This window comes from Pinus tabuliformis, chromosome 3_1, assembly GCF_031772625.1.
Source record: "Pinus tabuliformis cultivar Carrire ecotype Pingquan chromosome 3_1, CPIR1, whole genome shotgun sequence".
NCBI classification, from domain to species: Eukaryota; Viridiplantae; Streptophyta; class Pinopsida; order Pinales; family Pinaceae; genus Pinus; species Pinus tabuliformis.
Window position 1 is genome coordinate 612,152,906 of NC_142301.1, and position 24,599 is coordinate 612,177,504.

A 24,599-nucleotide genomic window follows, 5' to 3' on the forward strand; every position below is an offset into this window, starting at 1 on the left:
AAAAATTGTACAAGGATTATATATTTAGGTGACTTGGCCAAAAAATGAGACTATAAGCAGGAGAGATTGGTTTTCACAAAATTGTATCAAGACAAAAGACATAGCCATCTATATATAGAATGAAACCAAAAGCCATGAAGATTGGCAATCACAAAAATGAAGCAAGTTGGACCATTTGTCCTTGTGAGGGAAACCAACAGTCCTTCGGAGAAGTTTATCAACACAAAAAGACTTAAAGCATAAAAACAACATAAGGGCATAAGCCTCAAAATGACTTGAAGTGAATGAGAGGCCTAAAAGATGTTAGGGGCTACTCACTAGTTTTAGCCATGTCATGCTTGAGTTCTGAGGGGTCTTCCCAAACCATTAGCATTGGACGATAGTAATCATCGTCATCAGGCAGAGGACACTTGGTTGACGAAGGCTTCCCAGTGGGCTCATGGCGCTTTGCTAGCTGAGGGGGCCCAACTAGCTCATGGTGCAGTGTTGGCAAGTATGCTCCATTGACTGTTGCTGCATTGTTAGCTGAGAATGGGTGATGTTTCCTTGGTCTATGGTCTCAATACCCTTACAACTTGATGTTTCAGGGTCCACTAGATGCTTTCCATGGTGTTGTGTTATTGTTGAGGCTTGAAAAATGAGTGGCCCTCGGTGCTTCGAGTACGTTAACGATGGGTTGATGATGGACTCTAAGAAAAGGAGTTGGTGGAGGACGAGGAAGTGTGTTGGAGTTGAAGGCCTAGAGTACAAGCAAGGCCTTGCAAGGTAGTCAACACACGATGAAGGTGAAAATTCAAATCCCACACACTTCCCTCTAGCAGAATAGTCGTATCTTCCTAGTCATGAAGGTGTTGACTCAGGTAAGCCCACACATTGTCATCAATGATGCACATCTCTTAGGGTTCCAGGTCTACTACTAAATGAAAATAATGACAAGGGATACACTTGTTGAATTGAAGAGGCGGCCTGCCTCTACCTCTATTACCCCTACGAGGTATACCATGTTTCCTCACCATTGCAATTGCGAAGGAGTGCTGAAGCCAACTTCTTTGATTTCTATTATCTTCAACTATTAGCAACCCGTGCTTCTGCCAGTTGATATCCATGCTTTTGGCACTCTTAAAATTCTCTGCGAGTGAGCCATTATTACCAACAAGAAGACGTGTGTATAATGGCTTGAAAGACCACAAATTATTAGTTGAGATGAGGTTGTCACTGTAGCGATCACTGGAGTGGTGGACAAGCGAGGGGGCAAGACCAACATCCCATCGATCCCTCAAAGTGAATGTAACAGGTGTATCAACCATTAAAATAGTAAATGCTTCCCTCTATAGATATGACATCCAGATCTAAAAAAATATTTTTTAATTAATTATTTATTAAATTTTTTAACTAAAATTGTAATTTTAAATTATTGAAAATATTAATATTAATATAAAAATAAATTATTAAATTGTATTACAAAAGTATCAATTTTAATTTTAATATCAATTTTAAATGAAAAAAGTAAAATCATAATGCAATACATTTAAATTTAGGAAAAATTAATAATATAAATAATATAAAACCATTTGAATAAACCAAACAAGGTCTCGAAGATGAAATCTAGCGTTAAAGTACACGCTGCTTTAAAAAAAAACACAAAGTTGTTGGATTTAAGGTCTCGAAGATGAAATCTAGTGTTAAAGTACACCCCGCTTTAAAAAAAAAACAAAGTTGTTGGATTTAAGAATGTTCCATTCAACCTACACATATTGGTCTATGTTAACCTATAACATGCATGTTTACGTTGCAATAAAGAAAGTTAAGTTTTTTAGATGACAAGAATGTTACACACTTTATGGTATTCGTTTTCCCAAGATGACAACTAACATTAACGTTTCCGAGGACTTGAATTATAAAGTACAAGAATTTTCACTTTTATCAATCATATAAATGTTGACGAGATAATTAGACAATTCATGGCATTTGTTTTACTGGGATGAAAACTTCTAAGCATTGATTAGAAAATGATAAGAATGTTGACACTTCACAATATTACATCAATTATGTAAATGTTAGTCAGATTTTTTTGACTTAGTTTTTTTAGTTTAATGTTGATACATAGATTAACGATTTCAAAATAAGCCTCTTCAAAGGGACAACTTTCTTTACATTACACAAATGAACAATTTTTCGATGATACAAATGGCAATACCTCCTTTCTATATATAAGAGTCACAATATAATCAGAGCTTACATAACAATAATATTGTAAGGGCACAATAATAACAATAGTGGGTTTTTATGGGGCACAATAATAATAATATGGGGACTACATGAGCACAACAATACAATAAGGGGGTTGCACTAATAACAATAAGGGGCTACACTAGTAGTATAGGGACCTAATATGCCCCTCTCCTCCAAAAAAGTGTTTTCCTCAACGCTTGAGTAGTTATGGATGTTTTTGTATAAAATTCTCATCCTCCCATGTGGAATCTTCAATGGGTAAGTTCTTCCACTTTATGAGATATTCTTAAATTGATCGATTATGTAGCTATCGGATTCTTGATTCTATAACTGCTTCAGGTTCCTGTAACACCCTCCGAGGTAAATGTGCATATAAAAAACATAATAGGAACATAAATACAATAAACATATCAGTCATCAAAATCCATATATATATATCAGTACATTTTCACATGAAAATCAAGGGAATGAATTTTTCATTAATAAATGCAATGAACCAACCGGTGATGGGACTGCCACATTCCACCTGACCATAGATTGGCTGAGCTAAGTCTCTCTTCAGCCAATCACCCCCGTGCCATATTCCAAGCATGAATGTGGGACTCATAGAACACATCAAAAAACACCAATCAATGTGGATGCCACTGAAGTTCTCCGCCTACACCGTGAGGAATTTGAGTGCCTCCTAGCCTCTCAGGCTTTACCGTGCATCTGCAGTCTGATCCAGGGATCACTAGGCCCTACACTGAGACATACTCTCTAGGCTTTACCGTGCATTCCATCCCGGAATCACTAGGCCCAATGGAGAGAAAATCCACCTCTTGGCTTTACCATATATCCTGTCATTCACCGGCAAGGATTCCTAGGCCCACTGAGGCACACAATCTGGCTTTACCGCAACCCACAGTCCGGCTCAGGGGTTACTAGGCCAGTGGCTTCGTGCATCCTCAGTCCGGTTTAGGGACCACTACTACCATGTGTTTGTCAATTCGGAGATCCACCCCACTTAGCTTCGAATCCAATCTAGCCATCCCCCACAAAACGCATGAGAGAACCCATCTCATCAAAGCTATCAGGAAATGGCAAGGCTAGGCTGAAAATACTGTCAGACCTAGAAAAACCCATGCCATGGTAGAAAAGAAACATATGCAATCCCATGCATGCCAAATCTAGCAAGGAAAATACACATGCAAGTTGATACTCGCAATGAAGCCTGTTGTAGCCGTTTGATCCTACCTTTCCCTACTTGATCCTTGCTTCCTCTTGCTTTCTTTTCTTTTCTTGCGCCAATGCCAAAGTGCTCCAAGAAAAATCTAAGTGTCCAAGAGTATGAGAGAGAGAGAATAATGAGAGAGCTCCAAAATTAAACTGACCAAGTCTTGCCCACTGACCCTCATAAGCCTTTTTATTAGTGAGGCTTTTATTTTCTTCATTTTCCATTATTTTCCTTCAATTTCCTCCTCACATGCAACTTGTGACCTTTCAATTCCTTTTTCTCCTAATTTCCATTATTTTTCTTCATTTTCCTCCTCACATGCAACCTGTGACCTTTCACCTCATTTTTCTCCTAATTTCCATTATTTTCATAAATAAATGTGCCAAAATACCTTTTTGCCTCTTTAATGCCTTAGCCATTGCCTTTGCCAATTTCCTTAGCCATAAACAACCAAATTAACACCCCCTAGGATGTCTTCCCCACCATTCAACTTGGAATACGTGTCCCATCATCCATGGTATTTATATATTTTTACATAGAATTTTCACTAGGGATGTTATAGAACCCTCCCCCTTGGGGAACACTGTCCTCGGTGTTCAATGAAACCTATAACCAACAAGACTTCTGAAAACAAAACATACTGCCCATGGAGCTTTATAACATAGCTCATTGTAGTATTTACAATGAAAGATCTGCTCAAAATCAAAAACATCATGGAAACAGGACAACATACCGCATAGTGGAGCTTTATAACGTAGCTCATTATAGTATTTACAATGATCATTCTGCTTAAGAAAACTCATATGACATGATAACATCATGAAAACATAACCACATGATAGCATAATAGCATTACACCCATACCGCATAGTGGAGCTTTATAACATAGCTCGTTACGGTATTTACATCCATACACAGGTGTATATATAACAACATCATCAAAATATATATACCAAAACATATTCCAAATCATATACCAAACATATATCAATCATACACTAATAAAATTGAAATAAAATGATGATACTTATCATTTCCTCAATCCTTAGTTCTACCTTTGTTCTTTTGTATAGAGACCGGATTGTTTGCCACACCTAGCAAACACCCAATGCCTTCTCCTCAACCATCTACATAGACACATAGTGTGCATCAAACACATACAACCACACGACATACCATACCATGCAATACATGCATCTACACCTGACATATAACACATACACATACACCTAGTGTATACAATACAATGCATCCATCTATACCCAATTCATGTACCTACACAGAGTACCACACAATGAGTACACATGCCGCAATACCATGACTACATGATGCACATACATAATACCACATGCCCTCAACACAACATGTATGAGATGCGCACAATACCACACGTGCACCAATACCATATGTACAACATGTACATAGTACCACCTGTACATTGCACCACCTGTACATTGCACCACCTGCAGAACCTATCCACAACATCACATGTACATGACATCACCTGCTCAACATGTACACAACGCCACAGGTACACTACACCACTATACAATGTGTACACAATACCACATGTACACAGTACAACATGCACGACATGTACGCGACACCACATGTACACAACGCCATATGTACGACATGTACATAGCACCACATGCACACAACGCCACTTGTACAATGTGTACACAGCACCACATGCACATGACAACACTTGTACAATCATGCGCACCACACCATATGTACATAGTACCAATGTACAACATGCACACAACACCACTTGTACATAGAACTGCATATCCAACACGTACATAGCATCATTTGCACACAGCACTGCATATCCAACATGTGCATAGCACCATATGCACAAAACGTTGCATATTCATCATGCACACAGTACAATATGTACACAATACCACATATCCAACATGTACATAGCACCATATGCACACACGCCACATATACGTAATAAAGACAATACAATATGTATACAACACCCCATATGCAATATTCGCACAACCCTATTTGTACCAATCTGTACATAACATTGCATAAATAACATGTACACATGCTATGTATACACAACACCACAAGTTCACACATCATAGATGCAACATGTAGAACATATACAATGTACGCTCAACAATAGTACCACACATCCAAAACCACATTGTCCTTACCAAGAAAACTTGCTTTCGGTATCTTATCCATGCTTATCCTAGCATGCCGCAGGGTACACTGCTTTCACTTTGTTGATGCTTCCTTCAATATTACCTGTCATAACATAAACATAGGCATAATACAAGTATATAATATCAATTCATATCCACATGATACTGACTTCGTATATTTTTGTGACTACTCTTCCCAATTCATTCCTCGTAAGACCAAGAACCTCTTCATGTTTTTCTCCTGCAAAAGCAATCATTCCTCCACAAGAATGATCCCTAACAACCCTGTTAGATAGTAACATAGATACATGGATACATACATACATACATAAACATTAGCATAAAACAATCATGATCCTGTCAGACAACGACGTACATACATACATGTATACATATCTAAACTTCAACATAATCATGTTCATAAAATAATCACTGATAACATAAGGTCTAGGTTAAGAGAACTTCCTTATTTATGCACAAGCATTAAGAGCAACAGTTCCCAACATAGCCAAATCATATGACACTTCTGATCCATTTACTTTACCTTTTCTGGTTACATTTCTTGTGTCTGCACTGCTACTGTCCATTTACCACAATGGACCCAACCAGTCCAACCAATTGTCATAGTCTTACCTTCCGCTGCACTTACTCATGCACAGAGATTCATCTGGGTCTTATATCATTGGTTGGGTACCACACATCTCTCCCAATTTCCATCAACTTTCCTCTTTCCCAACCAATTCCCAAGACTCAAAACATAAAAGGAAAGACAAGAAACAAACAAGAAGAATACCATAAAAACCAATAACAACATGACTCCGTAAACAAAGTGGTATGGCCATACACTAGACATAAACAAAGACACAAATCAAGCTCAACAATTCATAAAAGACCAAAAGCACAAGACTAAAAAGAAACACCATGAGTCATGACTCAATCCCCATGGTTCCTAGGGAAAGCTCAACCCGAGCCTTCTTCAAAATTTCATGGCAGCCTCTCTTGCCATGCAACTCCTAGCATCATGCTCACACATGTCAACCACATGTTCCAAATATCAAGACAAACATATTTATTAATTTGAAATCAACTGTTACCAAGAGTAAAAATCACGTCATTATTCCATAGTCAACTCATAGTCACCAATCATAATACTACAACTATCACCTACTATACTCAAGTACATATCAATTGTCTCAACACATATATTTTAGTAGAATCATCTTAAAACAAAATCATTTGAACACATACTCATATTAAGAAATTCATCAATCATCCAACCACTTGCAAACATACCATGTTAAATAAATCAATTAGACGACATAATAGGCACCAAACACTCAAATATCAAATAGACGACATATTCAACTATGAAACACCAATTATGATACATAAAAAAACTCATACCTCAGTGTATATCAGGGGAGGCTATCTTGTCTACATAATAAATCTAGGTTAGCATGATACAACTTCACAACATATCAACTCAAACATAAATCATGATATCCCTAACAGTAACTAACTAACATGTTCACGTCATAAGATCATAAGCATTTGTCATTCATGCATAACAATCACATATGTATGATCAATCTAGATTAGTACGACACCATATCACAAATATGTCGGCTCATACCTGAATATCGTAACCATAACCATCTGCATAGGTCAAACCAGGTTAACACAGTACATATAGCATTAAGATCTTCAAGGCAATGAACATAACCATCATGCATGTGAATAATCCAAATTATAACATCAATATCAAAATGAAATTACCCTAATCATCAAGTTAACAACATATAACAACAATAAGCTATATATCATGCTCATCAACAACATAAAATCGAATCATCAAGCTAACTGTCATATAACAATCAACAAGTTAACCTATAACATACTCATCAGCAACATATAGCATAATCATCATGTTATCTAATATAAAACAACAATAGCAATGCATACAACTACAAGTTACTATCATTCTTGACTATCTGACACGTGCATATAACCACATTAATCATCTAACATCTATCATGAATGTAACCATAACATCGAATACATGTTCATAAACCTAATGTATATAAACCTAATCCATATAAAATCCTTAACTGATATACCTACATGTCAAACATACAATACCTATATGATGATCTGCTCTTACCCCAAATTCCAATGTTGCAACCTCATTATAATGATTTGCATCTCCTGCTCTATCTCAGCCAACACATTAGCATCATAACATCCAATAGCACCATGATGACCTAAATTGCATATAATGACTTCACAAGGCATGTTTGACCTACTATATATGCATAATCATAACCAAGACCATACACACATAACAACTGCATATATACACATAAGAAATGAGTATCAGACCATATACATATCATTCCATCTAGAGTCCAGTCATCAATGCATGACCATATCAACTACATAAACCGTGACCTCAAGCATGAACACAACCATTACTCCATTGTACAAATTGCCACATGCAACCAACAGTATGCATAAGCAATGCAAAATCAACTACACCTACGCATAAACTCATGTAGTCTAACATAAGTGATCAATTCTTGTAATCAACTTACAAGACTGATACATGTAATCAAAATATTAAAAAATGTAACCTAACATACAAGGATGTAAGTAGGTATCATGAAATCAACATGTAAGCGACATATAATTCATACACAGTCAGTCACATGCTCTAAAAATCAAGACATCTTGTCTATTAATTTGAAATCAGCATTCACCAATACTAACAACCTATAAGCATACCCCCTTACTATCCATGGTCCACACTAAGGTAGAAGGAGGAAGCTACTATAATGGTCTGATCTCCAATGTCCAATTATGGAAATGGGATCTCCAAATCTCTATTAAATTTAACCATACTTGAAAAGAAATTGATTTTTATTTCTCATACATTTGTATGAGATGAAGTCAAAAATATTGCACTTATTCCACTTGTAACATCATAACTAAAAACATGCCACTTTTCCATTTCCTTACATGCAACCTTTCAAATTCCCTACATGCAACTCTTCAAATTATTTGCATGCAAATAGGCATAGATCAGCTACATCCATATTATCATACTACAATACTATCCCATCCAAGAAAAAATAACATTTTCTTCAAACAATTAACATACTTTTACAATTTCCACAAACAACTACTATACTATTACATTTGCATGTAAGCATTTATTCAAACACTTTACATGCAAACTAATATAGAAAACTATTTGCATACAAGTAAGAATATATCAACTACAGAAATACTATTACACATCAATACTATCCCCAATCACAAACAACATACTCATTCAAGCATTTTATCAAACAGTTTGTATGCAATTAACCATTGAACCATTTAAGCATTTCATCAAACACTTTGCATGCAAACTAATATAGTGAATGATTCAGTGCATATATCCTAAACTGTAGTAGTACAAGTTATGGAAACTGAACCATATGATCAATGGAATTATCCCTCAGTATGGTTCAAGTTTCAGCTTCTGATATTTCCTAGATGAAAAGTTATAACAAAAATACCAACACAATCATATTTGGGCCAATTCTAAGAGTATTCAGAAATCTCAACTTCCACTGGTCATATCTCCTAAAATATAGCGAATAAATGTCTGAAATGTTTATCACAATATAAATGGGATTTCCTCTCATTGTGGAAAAAATTTCAGCCCCTAAGAGTGCCCAGAATAATAGCTATAACAAAAATGTCAGTGTGACTTGTTTGAGACCTGATCTTAGGAGCATTTAGAAGACTCGACTCCCTCTGCTCATATCTCCTAAAATATTGTGACCCAGTATCTGAAATTTCTACCACATAATCGTTGGTATTTCCATTCAGTGTGAACGATTTTTCAGCTTCTGAAAGCCTACAGAAGAAACGTCATTGCAGAAATGTCAACGTGACCTGTTTAAAGGTGCATTCAGGAAGGTCATCTTTTCTTGCTCCAATGCCAAAGTGCTCCAAGAAAAATCTAAGTGTCCAAGAGTATGAGAGAGAGAATAATGAGAAAGCTCCAAAACTAAACTGACCAAGTCTTGCCCACTCATCCTCATAAGCTTTTTTATTAATGAGGCCTTTATTTTCTTCATTTTCCATTATTTTCTTTCAATTTCCTATTCACATGCAACTTGTGACCTTTCAATTCTTTTTTCTCCTAATTTCTATTATTTTTCTTCATTTTCCTCCTTACATGCAACATGTGACCTTTCACCTCCTTATTCTCCTAATTTCCATTATTTTCATAAATAAATGTGCCAAAATACATTTTTGCCTCTTTAATGCCTTAGCCATTGCCTTTGCCAATTTCCTTAGCCATAAACAACCAAATGAACACCCCCTAGGATGTCTTCCCCACAATTCAGCTTGGAATACATGTCCCATCATCAGTGGTATTTATATATTTTTACATGGAGTTTTCACTAGGGATGTTACAGTTCCAATATGATTTTTCCTTCCTCGTCAAGTTCCGACAATATTGTTTGAAGTGGGAGCTTGTCACCTATAACCTTCTTGAAGCATGAAACATGGAAAACTGGGTGAACTTGGGAAGATGCAGGAAGCTCCAATTTGTATGCCATAGTATCAATATTTTGCAGCACCTTGTAAAGACCATAGTGCTTTGGTGATAATTTATTATCCTTCTTAGCTTGCTTAAGGGGCATTTGTTTGTATGTTTGTAGTTGTAAAAATATTGAGTACCCTACATGAAAACTTCTTTCGCTGCAATGTTGATATACCTGTTGTTTCATTCGATTATGCGCTAAAGTGAGGTTATTCTTTAAGAGTTGGAGAACTTGTTGTTGATGCTTGATGTGATCTTCCACTGCTTGAACCTTAGAATTTTCTCTTAAAGATGATGTGATGGATGGTGGATGATATCTATAAAGTGCCATAAATAGGGTCATTTCTGCTGCAATATGGAAGGAAGTGTTATACCACCATTTAGCCAGAGGTAACCACTTAACCCATTGTGTTTGTTTATCAGATACAGAGCAACGGAGATATCCTTCCAAACATTTGTTCACTATCTCTGTTTGTCCATCTATATTGAGAGTTTGAGGAGTGGTAATTTTTGCCAATGCATTGCAAGATATGGTCGGATTCATTTCTTCTTTCTCTGGGGTTGGTTCTTGGTGCATATCCTCTTCTTTTGACGTTTCTTAATCATTTTCTTCCTCCTCTTCACAATCTATGTAAAATAATTTCTTCTAAGCACACTTATGACCTTTAGTGTATTTATTATCACAACTGTAACAAAGTCATTTTTCTTTTTTTCCTCCAAATGTTGTGGTGTCAACCTTGTAGGTTGTGGAAGATTGAGGGTAGAAACACTTCCGTCTTTATAGTTGTGAGTGGTAGGCTTTCTTGTTGCCATAATTTTTCTTTCCACTTTTCTTGCCACCCTGAATGCCTTCTCAAATGAATCAGGTTCCCAAAGACGAACCTCATGTTGGATGTTATCCTTTAAAGTCCCTATGAAGACATCAATTCTATGCTCCTATGGATTATCATTTACCCTTATATTCAATTTTTGGAAGTCCTCAATGTGCTCCGCCATTGAACCCTTTTGTTTGAGATTTATCAATTAGCTAAAGAAGGTGTTGCTCTTTGTATTTTCATAATGTGCTATCATTTCCTCCGTAAAAATTGACTAGGTGACAAGTGGTTTACGAGAACAAAGCCCTCTATACCATACAAACTGATTCGATTCTAAATATAAAGATGCAATACATACCTTTTGTGTGTTTTTCACATTATGGATATCAAAATATTGCTCCATCTGTAGTATCCATGTTACAGGATCCTTGCCATCAAACTTCCTCATATCAATCTTTTGAATATGGTGGGTCTTCAATCCAACGTTAGATTCTATGAAATCATGATTAATGTTTCTTTTGTTCTCATTATGAGTTTCCTTTACTACGTTTTCGTCATTAGGAAGGCTTTCTTCTACCAACTTTGTCTAGCCTTCCTTCAAACCTTCCTTGTTTTTCTTCAAATCTTACATGTTGCCTTTCAATTTTGATTCTATACAATTGATATTAGCTTCCAAGGCATAGATAAAACAATTTATCTTAGCTTCAATCTCATTCTTCAAATCCTCCATCCAATTTTGCTTACTAGGTGTTTCTATTTTCTTGATTTGTGTCATTCTTTTTCTTTATTTTAGGAACTCGATATTGAAACGACTGTAACTCTACAATTCCATATCTCCAAATTATGAAATTTCGTCTTGTAGTAGCCATCTGAGTCCTCTTTCCAACCCCACAAATCTGATTGATATTAGATTCTCCAAGAAATAGTTATGCCCAATCTCCCACAACGGCTTGATTATACACTGGTTCAATAGATCGAACTTGTATGAAGTGCCACGTGTCACTATTTCGACCTTCGGCCCTGAAAACGATACCCAACAAACTAAAGTCCGTCCTATTTCTGTCACTTTTTACGAAATTTGAATCTGATGCTCAAAGAGAAAGTTATGACGATTTTCCCAAGGTCACCTTTTTGCAATCAAATTCTGGAGCCTACAAAAACCCTAACTTCCTTGAATCATATCTCCGAACATATAGTGATAAAAGATCTGAAATTAGTACATGAGGTTCACCATGATTTCGGCTCAAATGGGTTTTAATTTCGGCTTTTGAAGTTTCATAGAAAAACAACTATAGAAAAAATTCCACGTGACCTGTTTGCAGCAGCAAAACTCTAGAATCCAAAGTTTTGATACCAAATGTTATACAACCAGCTCACAAAATAAAAGAAGAGATAGATCAATGACTTCAAAATTGGCCTATTCGAGGGGGAAGCCTCCTTTAAATTACACAAATGAACAATTCTTTGATGATACAAATGACAAGGTCTCATTTCTATATATAGGAGTCTAAGGGGTCACAATATAATCAGAGCCTACATAATAATAATATTGTAATGGCACAACAATAACAATAGTGAGACTTCTATGCAGCACAATAATAACAATATAGGGACTACATAGGCACAAAAATACAATAATAATATTGAACTAATAATAATAAGGTGCTACACTAATAGTATAAAGACCTAACATATATTCATACATCAATCATATGAATACTAGCCAGACTTATCCAACCAAATTTTCTTGTCTTTTTTGCGTTTTTAAAAACATACCCATTTAAATTTCCAAAGACCTATTATAAATGACAAGAATGTTTACACTTTACACCACTACATCAATTAAATAAATATTGGCCAGAGTTTTCCAACCTAACTTTCTACATCAATGAAATAAATATTGACGAGACTTTTCCAACCTAACTTTATTGGTTTTTTTTAATGGTTTTGGAAACATCTCCATTTTACTAAAAGAAAAGCTTCCAAAGATGCCATAACATTCTAGAAAGAAAAAAACAACCCATACTATAATTTTAAAAGATAAATGGGCGTTATCATAGTGGGTTGTGTACATGGCAATGTTTTCGGTTTAGTTTTATTCACAAACTAGTTATAATGTGTTAAGGTTTAAATTAAACCAATTAGATTTAATTATTAATTAATATATAGGATGTATGGGTTATTCCAGAAGTTTTTTGAGTTTAAATTTTTTATTTATTTAAAATAAATAATAATATAAATTTTATTAGTGATATGATGGGTTTTGATTTTGATCTTTGTTGTTAAGTAAATAATTTTTTTGACGATTAAAATATATTTTAACATAGATGAAATGGTTTTTTTTCCGGCCTTTTTAAAGTTTGCTCAAAATCTAGCAAAAGAGTTTTTCATAGTGCTAATTCTATTTATGCATTTAAAAATGCATTTTGTTTTGTAAGTTTCATGGGACTACGTCTTCATCATATTCAATATATCACCCCGATTGGGGCAAGTAATTGAACCAATGACTTCACATCAAGGAGTGCCTTAATAGAGCACCTGATCACCATCTATCCAAAACCCTATGGACTTAATTTTTATTTTTTTTTGTTGGCAACCATGGTTCGAGGTCATTGAGTGACTGCTACGTCCACGAGTAGTAATCCACACAGATCCATCAAAGGCGGCTTAATATATCGGGCCTAACCCCAAGGGCATCAAGGAGATTTGACCTTGTGACCTCCCAATAGGCAAGATTCTTAACAACAATAGCTTGACCAATTAAACTATCTCTTAAAGCTATTCAAAAATACACTTTAAATAACAGCAAATCACAATTTTAACCAAAATTATATAACGAAACTGAAACTAAAAATACTCATATCATGTATCATTTATTAATTAATTATACTACCCAAAATAAATTAAAATTACACCACTTTGAGCAAAAAGATACGTACATAAACTTGGACAAGAGAGGATATCTGAACTTTCAACGAAACAGAGAAAATTTGGAGAATAGGGAGTATTTGGACAAAGTAAACTAAAAGTACATAGGACACTAGAATTTGGACAGTAGAGGATATTTGGACCTTTGATATAAGAGGTCAGAAAATTTGGAGAGTACAGAGTAGTTGGACTATCGACTTTCGATACAAACGACAAGATATATTTCTATTTGGTTTCATGCGATGTGGACTTATTGGCTGTCTACTTGTGGAGTGGACAGCCAGGCTCTGGAAAGATGAATCTGTAGTGCTATCCTCCTATGAAAGCTCAACCAAGGGAATAGACTTTTAGAAAATATCATCGAAATTTTCCAAAAAAATCATGATTTAACACTTAGTAGTATTGGCAAAAAAACTATGATAAATTTGTGCTTCTAAAAAGGAGGATGATAAATCTAAGAAAGACCGCCATATAACCAGGGAAGACCTCTTTACAGTTTCCTACCAGCGGCCTTAGGAATCTTTTGAATTGATTCTTTTGCTTTTGTTTATTCGGTAGGTGTAGTCTATTTTGGAATATATTTTTCTCTAAATTTAATAATGTGAGATTATTTTTTGTTTTATATATAAATTTAATAGTGTGAGATTATTTTTTTGTTTTCTATATAAATTTAAAAGATACAATTGAGGATTTTCAAATTGTTTTTTAGTTTTTTATATTTATTTGTATTTTATTAAAATTTTCAATATGTAAATAACACATAAGTATTTTGATGATATAAGTATTTTTCATTTATTATGAATTGGGCTAATAAATTTTGATACTATATAATTTTATAAATAAAAGGTTTTGGTATTCCATAGATAATCAATATAGATTTATATTAAGTAAGGATTTAACATGAGCTGGGACCAAATTTCTTCACAACTTTTTTTAAAATGCAAAATACAATGTGTTATTTTTCATTGTTTAAGTTGTGTTTTTGAATGTTAAATAAAGTATAAATATGATCAAATAAATGTTTTAACGATAAAAACTTAATTTTTTCATGATATATACATAATTTTTTTAGATGATATATAATATATACTTAGTTTATATTAAAATATTTTACATCACATGTACATAGAGACACTTTATCACACAAATTAAAATAGTTTTTTATTATTAATATATTTTTAAGTATATGTCAATATTAATTCTTATTTAAATATTTTATTAATAACCCACATTGAATACCTTCAAATAGTTTATTTAAATATGTTGTTGAAATATTTTTGAAAAGTATAAGATTTAAACATTTTACTCATATATATATATTTTTTATTTTTTATTTGTTCATTATAGACTACATTATTTTTGTATTTAGAACATAATTTTTATTTTTTATTTTTATTAGACGGACAAACTTACATATCTCCTCATATTGGGTTGTAGACTAAGCCTCTCAGCTCAATGAATCCTTTTCTGTCAATGATTTATTCAATTTAAATATTTTTTATTAATCATTATATTTCATCTTTTAAATATTTTTAAATGGTATTTTATTTACACAATTGAGAATAAATAGGAATTGTTGTGCCTAGAGGTACAATAGAGAGGTTTAATTTACAAAATGATGTTTTTTATCTTTTTTAATTGAAATGTAATTATATAATTTTTGGTGAGATTGTGATACTTTGTTATAATTATATTTTTTAATGTATAATTAGATTTAATACTACAAAAAATCCTTACAATATTAGTATTGTGTAAATTCAACAACCTAAAATTACCATATTACCCGTTTCTAATTAAATTTTAGACAAAATCTATCAAAAAGGCAAAAAAAATCACCTCTAATAAAGATACTCCTATCTTACATTGTCTTGACATAATATGTTTATGTCAAGAATACTCTAAGTCAATGTTTACTTTACGGACCATTGGAAGGAATGAATGGAAGTCTTACCACCTTGGTTCAATTTTGCAAGTGACATGATAAAATAAGTATATTCCTCGTGTGGAATATATAACACTATATCTATGAAAAAGTATGTGTGTGTCTCTAAAATAGTTGTCATTTTTATCCGTTTAATTAAATTGATTAATGAAAGAAAAGCTCATATGAACAACTGTCATATAAAATGAGTTGCGGTTTTTGGGCATGTGATATTGTTAAGCCATGATATTGACACAAAGCTTATTTACAAATTAAGAATCTCTCTGATAAAGTATTGGTGAATTTCTATGGTTAAGAATCTTGTTACATGTTTTTAAATATGTATATATTTAATTTATATATTAATTCTTTAATAATAATACTAATAATAATAATACGGGGAGGCTGGAGTGGGAGGGGTAATAATCAACCTCGAAGAAAAAATAAAAGCAAATTACGCTTGGGGCCTTGGTGTCACATCTAACAACCAAGAGGAAGCTCTATCTCTTTGGCAAGGATTAAAAATTTGTGTGGACAACGGTGTCAACTCCTTGAATATAGTGGTTGATTCCAAGATTATCATCCAAAGTTGTATCAGGCTCCTTGGGAATGGCTTCCTCCTCAAGGACGAGTCCTCCTCAATCATGATAAGAATAATACACTTGTTAAAAATATTTGAGAAAGTCGAATTATTCCAAGTATTGAGAGCAAACAACAATATGGCAAACATCCAAGAAAATGCGGGGGTTATATTAGGGAGGGGTGTTGTATGCATAAACAACCTTATTTCATCATGTCCCATCCCTTCGCTGATGGTTGTAAGACGATGTTGCATGCCAGTGGTACGGGTTGTTAGAACAACAAGTTTACAGTTAAGGAGGCCTGCTTTCTGAGGCGCCTCTGCGTGGTGGTAGTTATGTTGGAAGGCTATCGAAGGTACCTTCATTCTTTGATATCTGAGATAGTAGGTGCTAGTTTATTGCACAGTTGTTGTAAAGCCCACGAGTCATCATCACGCGTTAGCGAGTCGGGCGCACCGGGCGAGCGCGTTTAATTGACGAGTTGGCACGAATCAGCATGGGCGTGTGACGGGCGAGATGAGTCGATCACATTTAACCGACGATTTGGAGGGCACGCTTGCATGACGAGTCGGGCTAACCGAACGAGCCAAGGAGCGTCCGCACGAAAGTCATGTGAAAAAATGACTAAGTGTTGGCAGGGTGGCGAGTTTATATGGGTGGGTGGTCCTGCACATGGGCGCCCCACACCATGGGCCGGCGTGAAAGAATGGTGAAACGGTGAAATGGAGGGTCAGCTTAACAAAGGTCGAATCCCGTACCATGGGTCGGACAACCATATATATTAGTGGTGGATTGGTGGAAAAAAGGAAGTGAACATCTCCACACATCTTCATTGCAAAGGAGTCCAAGTTATATGGGCGGACTACCCGAGCAGCGGTGTAGGAGATGTGCCCACTAGACGGGAAAAATTATGAGACAATGAAGGGGAAGGCAACACAACTGCAGGTTGGGCGAATAGAGTTAACTGCAGGTGGTGGCAGACCAAATGGATGAGCCGCATGTCGCCACACGATCGGGTGAACAAAGTTACAACGGACAGGCGGCGAGCTGAATGTAGCGCGATATCGGGTGAGGCGAGCTGGGCAGGGTGGCCCGGGGCGGTTCGTTTGCAGCAAAGTGACATGAGCCCGTGGGCAGGTGCGCATGCGGGAAGGTGACACGAGCCGGTGGGAAAGCACGCCCAGGCACAGTTGGCGGAGTTCGGCGGAACGATAAGTCGTGTGCACGGTGTTGTGTGGTTCGTGCAAGCTTGCACGGTGCAGCGGCCAAGTCAATGGACCGGCTAAGCTACACGGCAGCCACCCATTGTAAGTTGTAAAAACTCGGTTGCGCTATGCTCCCAGGGAAATTTATAAAAACAACAGAATTATAAATATTACTTGCATACATTGTGTTATCTCGTCTCTTGCATGGTTTATGGTTTATTATTGTATTCCTCACATTAATAAGTTAAAATGGAAAAATATGCAAATGTTAGGCGTATTTTGGAAAATAACTTAGAAATGAAAATGTTTAAGTATTTATTCGGTGCCGCACGTTGTGCAACTCGTGAAAAAAGAGTTGAGGGCGTGATAGATGGTATCAGAGCAAATTGCATAGACCAGGTATGTATGCATTTTGAAGTTTTGAACAGGAAATTTTGGATTCACAGTTTGGGGTTCTTGGACTTGGTGGTTCATGGAAAGACCATCGAAGCGTTGGTGGACATGAGTGCCACACATAACTTCATGACTACATGTTTATCGAAGGATGTTGGGCTGCATATTATCCCGTCAGATGTGGAGGTCAAGGCAGTGAATTCAAGGGCTAAAGTGCCTGGATTGGCACACGAAGTGCTGGTTCGAATCAAAGACTAGTAGGGTCAGTTGGAATTCACGGTGATGGAGATGAACGACTTTGACATGATATTGGGGAAGGATTTATTGAAGGGAAATAGAGTGGTTATTGTTCCCTTCTGTGATGAGATTATGCAGATTGGAGGATCAAAGACTTGGACTTTGCCTACTCACAAGCAAAGGACGGAAGTCAAGGTGCAACATGTTTTTGCACTAAGTTTGGAGAAGGCTACGCGCGAGTCAGATGTAGAGACATATGCAATAGTCATCAGAGAAGTTGATAGCGATGATGGAGTGGGGATTACTGTTCCAACTGAAATTTTTGAGGTGTTGGCAAAGTATGCAGATTTGATGCCCAATGAGCTACCAAAGAAACTTCCACCAAGGCGTGTGGTGGACCATAACATTGAGCTAGAGCCAGGGAAGCAACCTCCGGCAAAAGCTCCTTATCGGTTGTCAGGACTGGAGTTGGAGGAATTGAAACGACAGTTGAAGGAGTTGACTAATGCAGGTTTCATAAGGCCTTCAAGGTCCCCCTATGGAGCTCCAGTATTGTTCCAGTAGAAGAAAGATACGAATGAGCTACGGATGTGTTGTGATTATCGTGCTCTCAACAAGCAAACGATAAAAAATAGGTATCCTTTGCCATTAGATGCAGATTTCTTCGATAAGCTTATGAAAGCCCGAGTGTTTTCCAAGCTAGATTTGAGGCACAGGTATTATCAAGTGTGGATAGCAAAAGGAGATGAGAGGAAGACTACGATTGCGACAAGGTATGGAAGCTTTGAATTCCTTGTCATGTCATTCGGGTTGTGTAATGCTCTTTCTACGTTTTTCACTTTGATGAATGATGTACTACATCCATACTTGGATTCGTTCGTAGTAATATACTTGGACGACATCGTGGTGTACAGTGATAACATGGAGGATCATAAGAAACACTTGGCTTTGGTGTTTGAGGCACTGAAGAAGAGTCAGTTGTACTTAAAGAAGTCAAAGTGTATGTTTTCCCAGACCGAGATTCTGTTCCTTGGACACATTGTGGGTCAAGGGTACATACGGATGGAGCCGAACAGGGTGAAGGCAATAGAGGATTGGGTTGAACCGAAGAATGTCCATGATATGAGGGTGTTTTTGGGGATGACCAACTACCAGCGGAAGTTTGTAGAGGGGTACTCCAAAGTGACCTCGTCACTGATAGACCTTTTGAAGAAGGATAAGTGATGGAATTGGATGGAGAAATGTCGGATGGCATTTGAAGACTTGAAGAAGAGGATGGTTTTAGCACCGATATTGAAGTTACCTGAGTTTGAGTGACCGTTTGAGGTACACACAGATGCTTCGTATTTTGTGATAGGAGGGGTTCTTATGCAGGATGGGTATCCAGTGGCATATGAGATTCAAAAGTTGCAGGATAGAGAGCAGAGGTATCCAGTTCATGAGAAGGAGATGATTGCAATCACCCACTCTTTGCAGGTATGGAGACATTACTTGATTGGGAAGCCTTTCGTTGTCAAGACTGACAACATTGCAGCTAGTTATTTGGCATCACAACCAAAGTTGTCAGTGAAGCAAGCTTGTTGGTAGGGCTTCTTGGCAGAGTTCGACATGACTATTGAGTATAGGCCGGGTCGAATCAATGCAGTTGCAGATGCCCTTAGTAGAAAGAGACAGTTAGTAGCATTGGAGGGGAAGGAAGACTGGGTAACACGAAGTAGGAGTCGGGTACAGATGACCAAGGAGATGCAAAATAAGCTCAAGGAGAGAATTGAGACTGATACTCAGGTGCAGAATATTGTGAAGTAGGTAAAGGAGGGGAAGACACTTAATTTTTTCTCTGAGATGGACTCTTATTCTTTGGAAACCGAATCTATGTTCCAAATACATCTAGACTTAGAAGACACCTTTTGAACGAGTGCCATGATTCTCCATGCGCTGGACAGCCAGGGCAACGTCATTCTTTTGCATTGTTGGAGAGAGGGTTCTTTTGGGAGAAGATGAGGGAGGATGTAGAGGAGTATGTGCACACATGTATTATTTGTCAGCAAGACAAATCAGACACCTAGAGGCAGGGAGGATTGTTGCAGCCTTTACCGATTACAAAGAGGCCATGGATGAGTGTCTCGATGGACTTCATCACTCAGTTACTGCAGGTGTAGGGGTACAACGGGATTATGGTCGCGATTGATTGTTTTTCCAAGTATGTCGTCTCCATTCCAATGAAGATACCTTGTGGAGACGAGAAGGCTGTGAAGTTGTTCTTTAAGAACATAGTGAAGTATTGGGGAATGCCATTGAGCATTGTGTCAAACCGAGATTCCGCGATTTACAGGTAGATTTTGGACCACATTGTTCAAGCTAGTCGAGACAAAATTGCTGATGAGTTCGAGTTACCATCTGCATACAGATGGGTAGACTGAGCAAATCAATGCATTATTGGAGGACTACTTGAGATAATATGTGACGGTTGATCAAAAGAATTGGCTTGAACTCTTGGATGTAGCTCAGTTTAGCTACAACATGCAAAATATTTCCACAACAGAGTATAGTCCATTTGAGTTGGTAAATGGATAGTTTCCAGTTGCTCCTCATACCGTATTGACGAGAGGTTTCTTGAGGCGACCTCATGCGAAGAAGTTTATAAAAGCGTGGGATGATACCTTGGAGTTGGCATGGTTACACTTGCATGAGGCTGCAAGGAGGATGAAGAAATGGGCAGGTAAGGATAGAAGGGATGCACACTTCAGTGTAGGAGATATGGTTTTTCTCAAGATTACCAAAGATCAGTTTCAGCGACCAAAGGGGACTGCGAGATTTTTGACGAGGAAGTATGAGGGACCATTCTGGGTGAAGAAGCGAGTGGGAGAAGTTTCCTATGAGTTGGAACTTCCATGCCACATGCATTCAAAACATCCTGTTTTTCATATCAGTCAGTTGAAGAAGTGTCGACTTGATGTAGAACATCCGGATAGGGTGGAGCCACCGAGGGGACCAACCATGATTGTTGACAGGCCAAACCTTGTCTTGGAGAAGATCTTGGATCTTCAAACGACAAGTCTTGGGAGTAACATGCGACGGGAATTTCTCATTAGATGGAAGGATGCACCAGAGGAGGATATCTGGGAGACGAAGGACTCATTATGGAGGTGGAAGAGAAAGATTGTGAAGTACGACAAGAAGCTACGAAGGATAGACGGATTGCCGAGGACAACAATGACTTTAGGTGGGGGAGGATGTAAAGCCCACAAGTCATCATCGCGAGTTGGCGAGTCGAGCGTGCCGGGTGAGCACATTTAACCGATGAGTTTGCACGAGTCGGCATGGGCGTGCAATAGGCGAGATGAGTTAGCCGCATTTAACCAGGGAGTTAGACGGCGCGCTTGCACGACAAGTCTGGCTAACCGAACGAGCCAAGGAGTGTCTACATGAAAGTCATGTGAAAAAATGATTAAGTGTTGGCAGGGTGGCGAGTTTATATGGGTGGGCAATCCTGCACATGGGCACACCACACCATGGGCCGACACGAAAGAATGGCGAAACGGTGAAATGGAGGATCGGCTTGACAAAGGTCAAAGCCCCTACCATGGGTCAGAAAACCATATATATTAGGGGCGGATTGGTGGCAAAAAGGAAGAAAACATCTCCACACATATTCACCGCAAAGGAGTCCAAGTTATATGGGTGGACTACTCGAGCGACGGTGTAGGAGATGCGCCCACTAGACGGGCAGAACGACGAGATAACGAAGGGGCGGGCAGCGCAACCACAGGTCGGGTGAACAAGTTAACTGCACACGGTGGCAGACCAAATGGACGAGTTGCAGGTTGCCACATGGTTGGGTGAGTAGAGTTACAACAGATAAGCGGTGAGCTGAACATAGTGCAGTATCGGGTGAGGCAAGCTGGGTAGGGCGGCTCAGGGCGGTGCGCCCATAGCAAAGCGACATGAGACCGTGGGCAGGTGCGCTTGCGGCAAGGCGACACGAGCTAGTGGGCAAGTGCGCTCGGGCACGGTTGGCGGAGTTCGGTGGAATGATAAGTCGTGTGCACGGTGTTGTGTGGTTCGGGCAGGCTTGCACGGTGCAGCGGCCGAGTCGGTGGACCAGCCGAGCTGCACAACAGCCACCCGTTGTAAGTTGTAAAAACTTGGTTGAGCTATGCTCTCGGGGAAATTTATAAAAATAGCAGAATTATAAATATTACTTGCATACATTGTGTTATCTCGTCTCTTGCATGGTTTATGGTTTATTAATGTATTCTGCACGTTAATAAGTTAAAATGGAAAAAATTTCGAATGTTAGGCATAGTTCGGAAAATAACTTAGAAATGAAAATGTTTAAGTGTTTAGCCGACGCGCATGTTGTGCAAGTCATGAAAAAAGAGTTAAGGGCATGACAGTTGTGGTGTCGTTGGACGATAGTTCATGTGCGAGGACATGTGTGTTATGAGGTTTTGTATCACCACCGGCTTGTATAATATATCAACTTATGAAGGGGATGTTTACTTCATTGTTGTGAACCTTTGGTCTTGGAAGGGGGAAGAATGGACGAAATTGCTTTTGATAAGACCCAACTATGTTTGACATTTATGAGCGACAGGTTGGATAGGAATGTTGCCAAGTTGGCTAGGAATGTTGGGGTGGATCCAGTCGTCATATACCTCGGCTAGCTCCGGTCTATTAACCATAAGATTCAAGTCATGCAGAAGTGAACTGCTGCCAAAACGTCTTCAGCAGGGAATGTCGTTCAGGGTGGTTCAGGTTTTTGGAGCTACGGTTTAGGAAATGGCGTCGGGAATGTTGGTATGGAGAGTATAGTGGAGGGATAATTCAAACAAATGATAAGGGAAATCGTCAAAGAAATAAATGAGAACACGACAGTAATTTACACGTAGTTGTATGGACTGGGTAAAGATTGGGAGCTCGTGCAAAAAACTCTGGAATGTTTGATGGATGTTTTGGGCGTTCAACAAAAATTCGATAATATAGAAATCAAGGTGGAGACGACTATAGTGGGAGTCTTAAAGGAGGTGTTCAGGGTTGGAAATTTCTCGGCCTCTTGTGCAGAATGCGATGAGGATGATTCTCTGAATAATTCGGTTGGTGATGGTGATAAAGCTGGTGTTAATACAGTGAAGATCCAGGGAGAAGAAAAGAACGAACTGAAGATCCTGAACATGTCTGCGAGCAATCCTGCGGGTGCGGTTGATGGCGCTGAGACCAAAAGCAGTTGATTGCATTCTCTTTATATATATATATATATATATATATATATATATATATATATATATATATATATATATATATATATATATATATATATATATATGCATTATCATTGTATAGTCTATAATGGCACTTTTTGGAGAATCTATTGTTATAGCTCCTTCTATAGAACATACGTAAATAATCGTGGTAGCAAGATGGTCCATACTCTGTGTAACGAAATGAAAGATACATACAATACATATTTGAGTTTTGTAAGGGACCTGGCCCATTTCCAGAAATCTTAATGAAAATGCTACCAGTTTCTTTTAAAAATAATAATAATAATAATAATTTAGTTAATTTTTATGATTTTTCAAATTTTAGCACCAATATATCATGAAGTAAGTGTTTTTATGATTTGATATTTATCATGAATATAGCAACCATTTAATTATATGGTAGTGTTAGTTTTAGCATTTTAAGAGTCTACGATTTTTTATAATTAGTGATAATATTATTTTAGATTTTTAAAATAAATTGTATAAAAAAATTGGACATTTAAAAAATTTTACACAACATATATACATTTAAAAAATAAAATGTAACAACATATATAGCTTAAATATTGACATTTAGCCCCACTTTATTGACATTCTTAATTTGTAAATAGTCTTTGTTACAATATCATGGGTTAATACCATAGTTTTATCAAAACCACATGCCCAAAAAATCTATAACGTCTTTCATATGACATATTTTTACTTGATCAATTTAATTTAAAGGGCAAAAAAGCATAACTACTTTGAAGATAAATTTCAACTTTTAATTTGATGATACTACTAAAAATATTCTAGAATATTCCATAAAGATTAAATTCTTACTATCCACTTAATAATTATTGATAATTAAATTAAAATTATAGAAATCTTATTCCAAATAAAAATGTCTATCTAACATAATTGAATTTTAGTTTAAAATTTATGATTAAAATAAATACAAAATTTATAAATAAATAAACAAAATATTAATTATTCCATAATGATTAAATATATTTATAATCCATTAAAACTTACTTATAAAATTATATAAGAAAATAAATAT

The 24,599-nt window shown here is 36.8% G+C and overlaps 2 protein-coding genes across 2 annotated transcripts; both read left to right on the forward strand.

Annotated features, from left to right (window-relative positions):
• Window positions 1-18,338: 18,338 nt before the first annotated feature.
• Window positions 18,339-18,857, forward strand: LOC149188487 (uncharacterized). Its single transcript, XM_089409973.1, has one exon. The coding sequence runs from the start codon at window positions 18,339-18,341 to the stop codon at window positions 18,855-18,857; it is 519 nt and encodes a 172-aa protein (XP_089266099.1).
• Window positions 18,858-21,050: 2,193 nt separating this feature from the next.
• On the forward strand, window positions 21,051-21,590 carry LOC149188488 (uncharacterized). Its single transcript, XM_089409974.1, has one exon. The coding sequence runs from the start codon at window positions 21,051-21,053 to the stop codon at window positions 21,588-21,590; it is 540 nt and encodes a 179-aa protein (XP_089266100.1).
• Window positions 21,591-24,599: the final 3,009 nt, after the last annotated feature.

What these genes read in the sequence shown, in the direction of transcription:
- LOC149188488 (XM_089409974.1), top strand. Translation starts at nt 21,051, where the DNA reads ATGGTTTTTCTCAAGATTACCAAAGATCAGTTTCAGCGACCAAAGGGG.
- LOC149188487 (XM_089409973.1), top strand. Translation starts at nt 18,339, where the DNA reads ATGGAGATGAACGACTTTGACATGATATTGGGGAAGGATTTATTGAAG.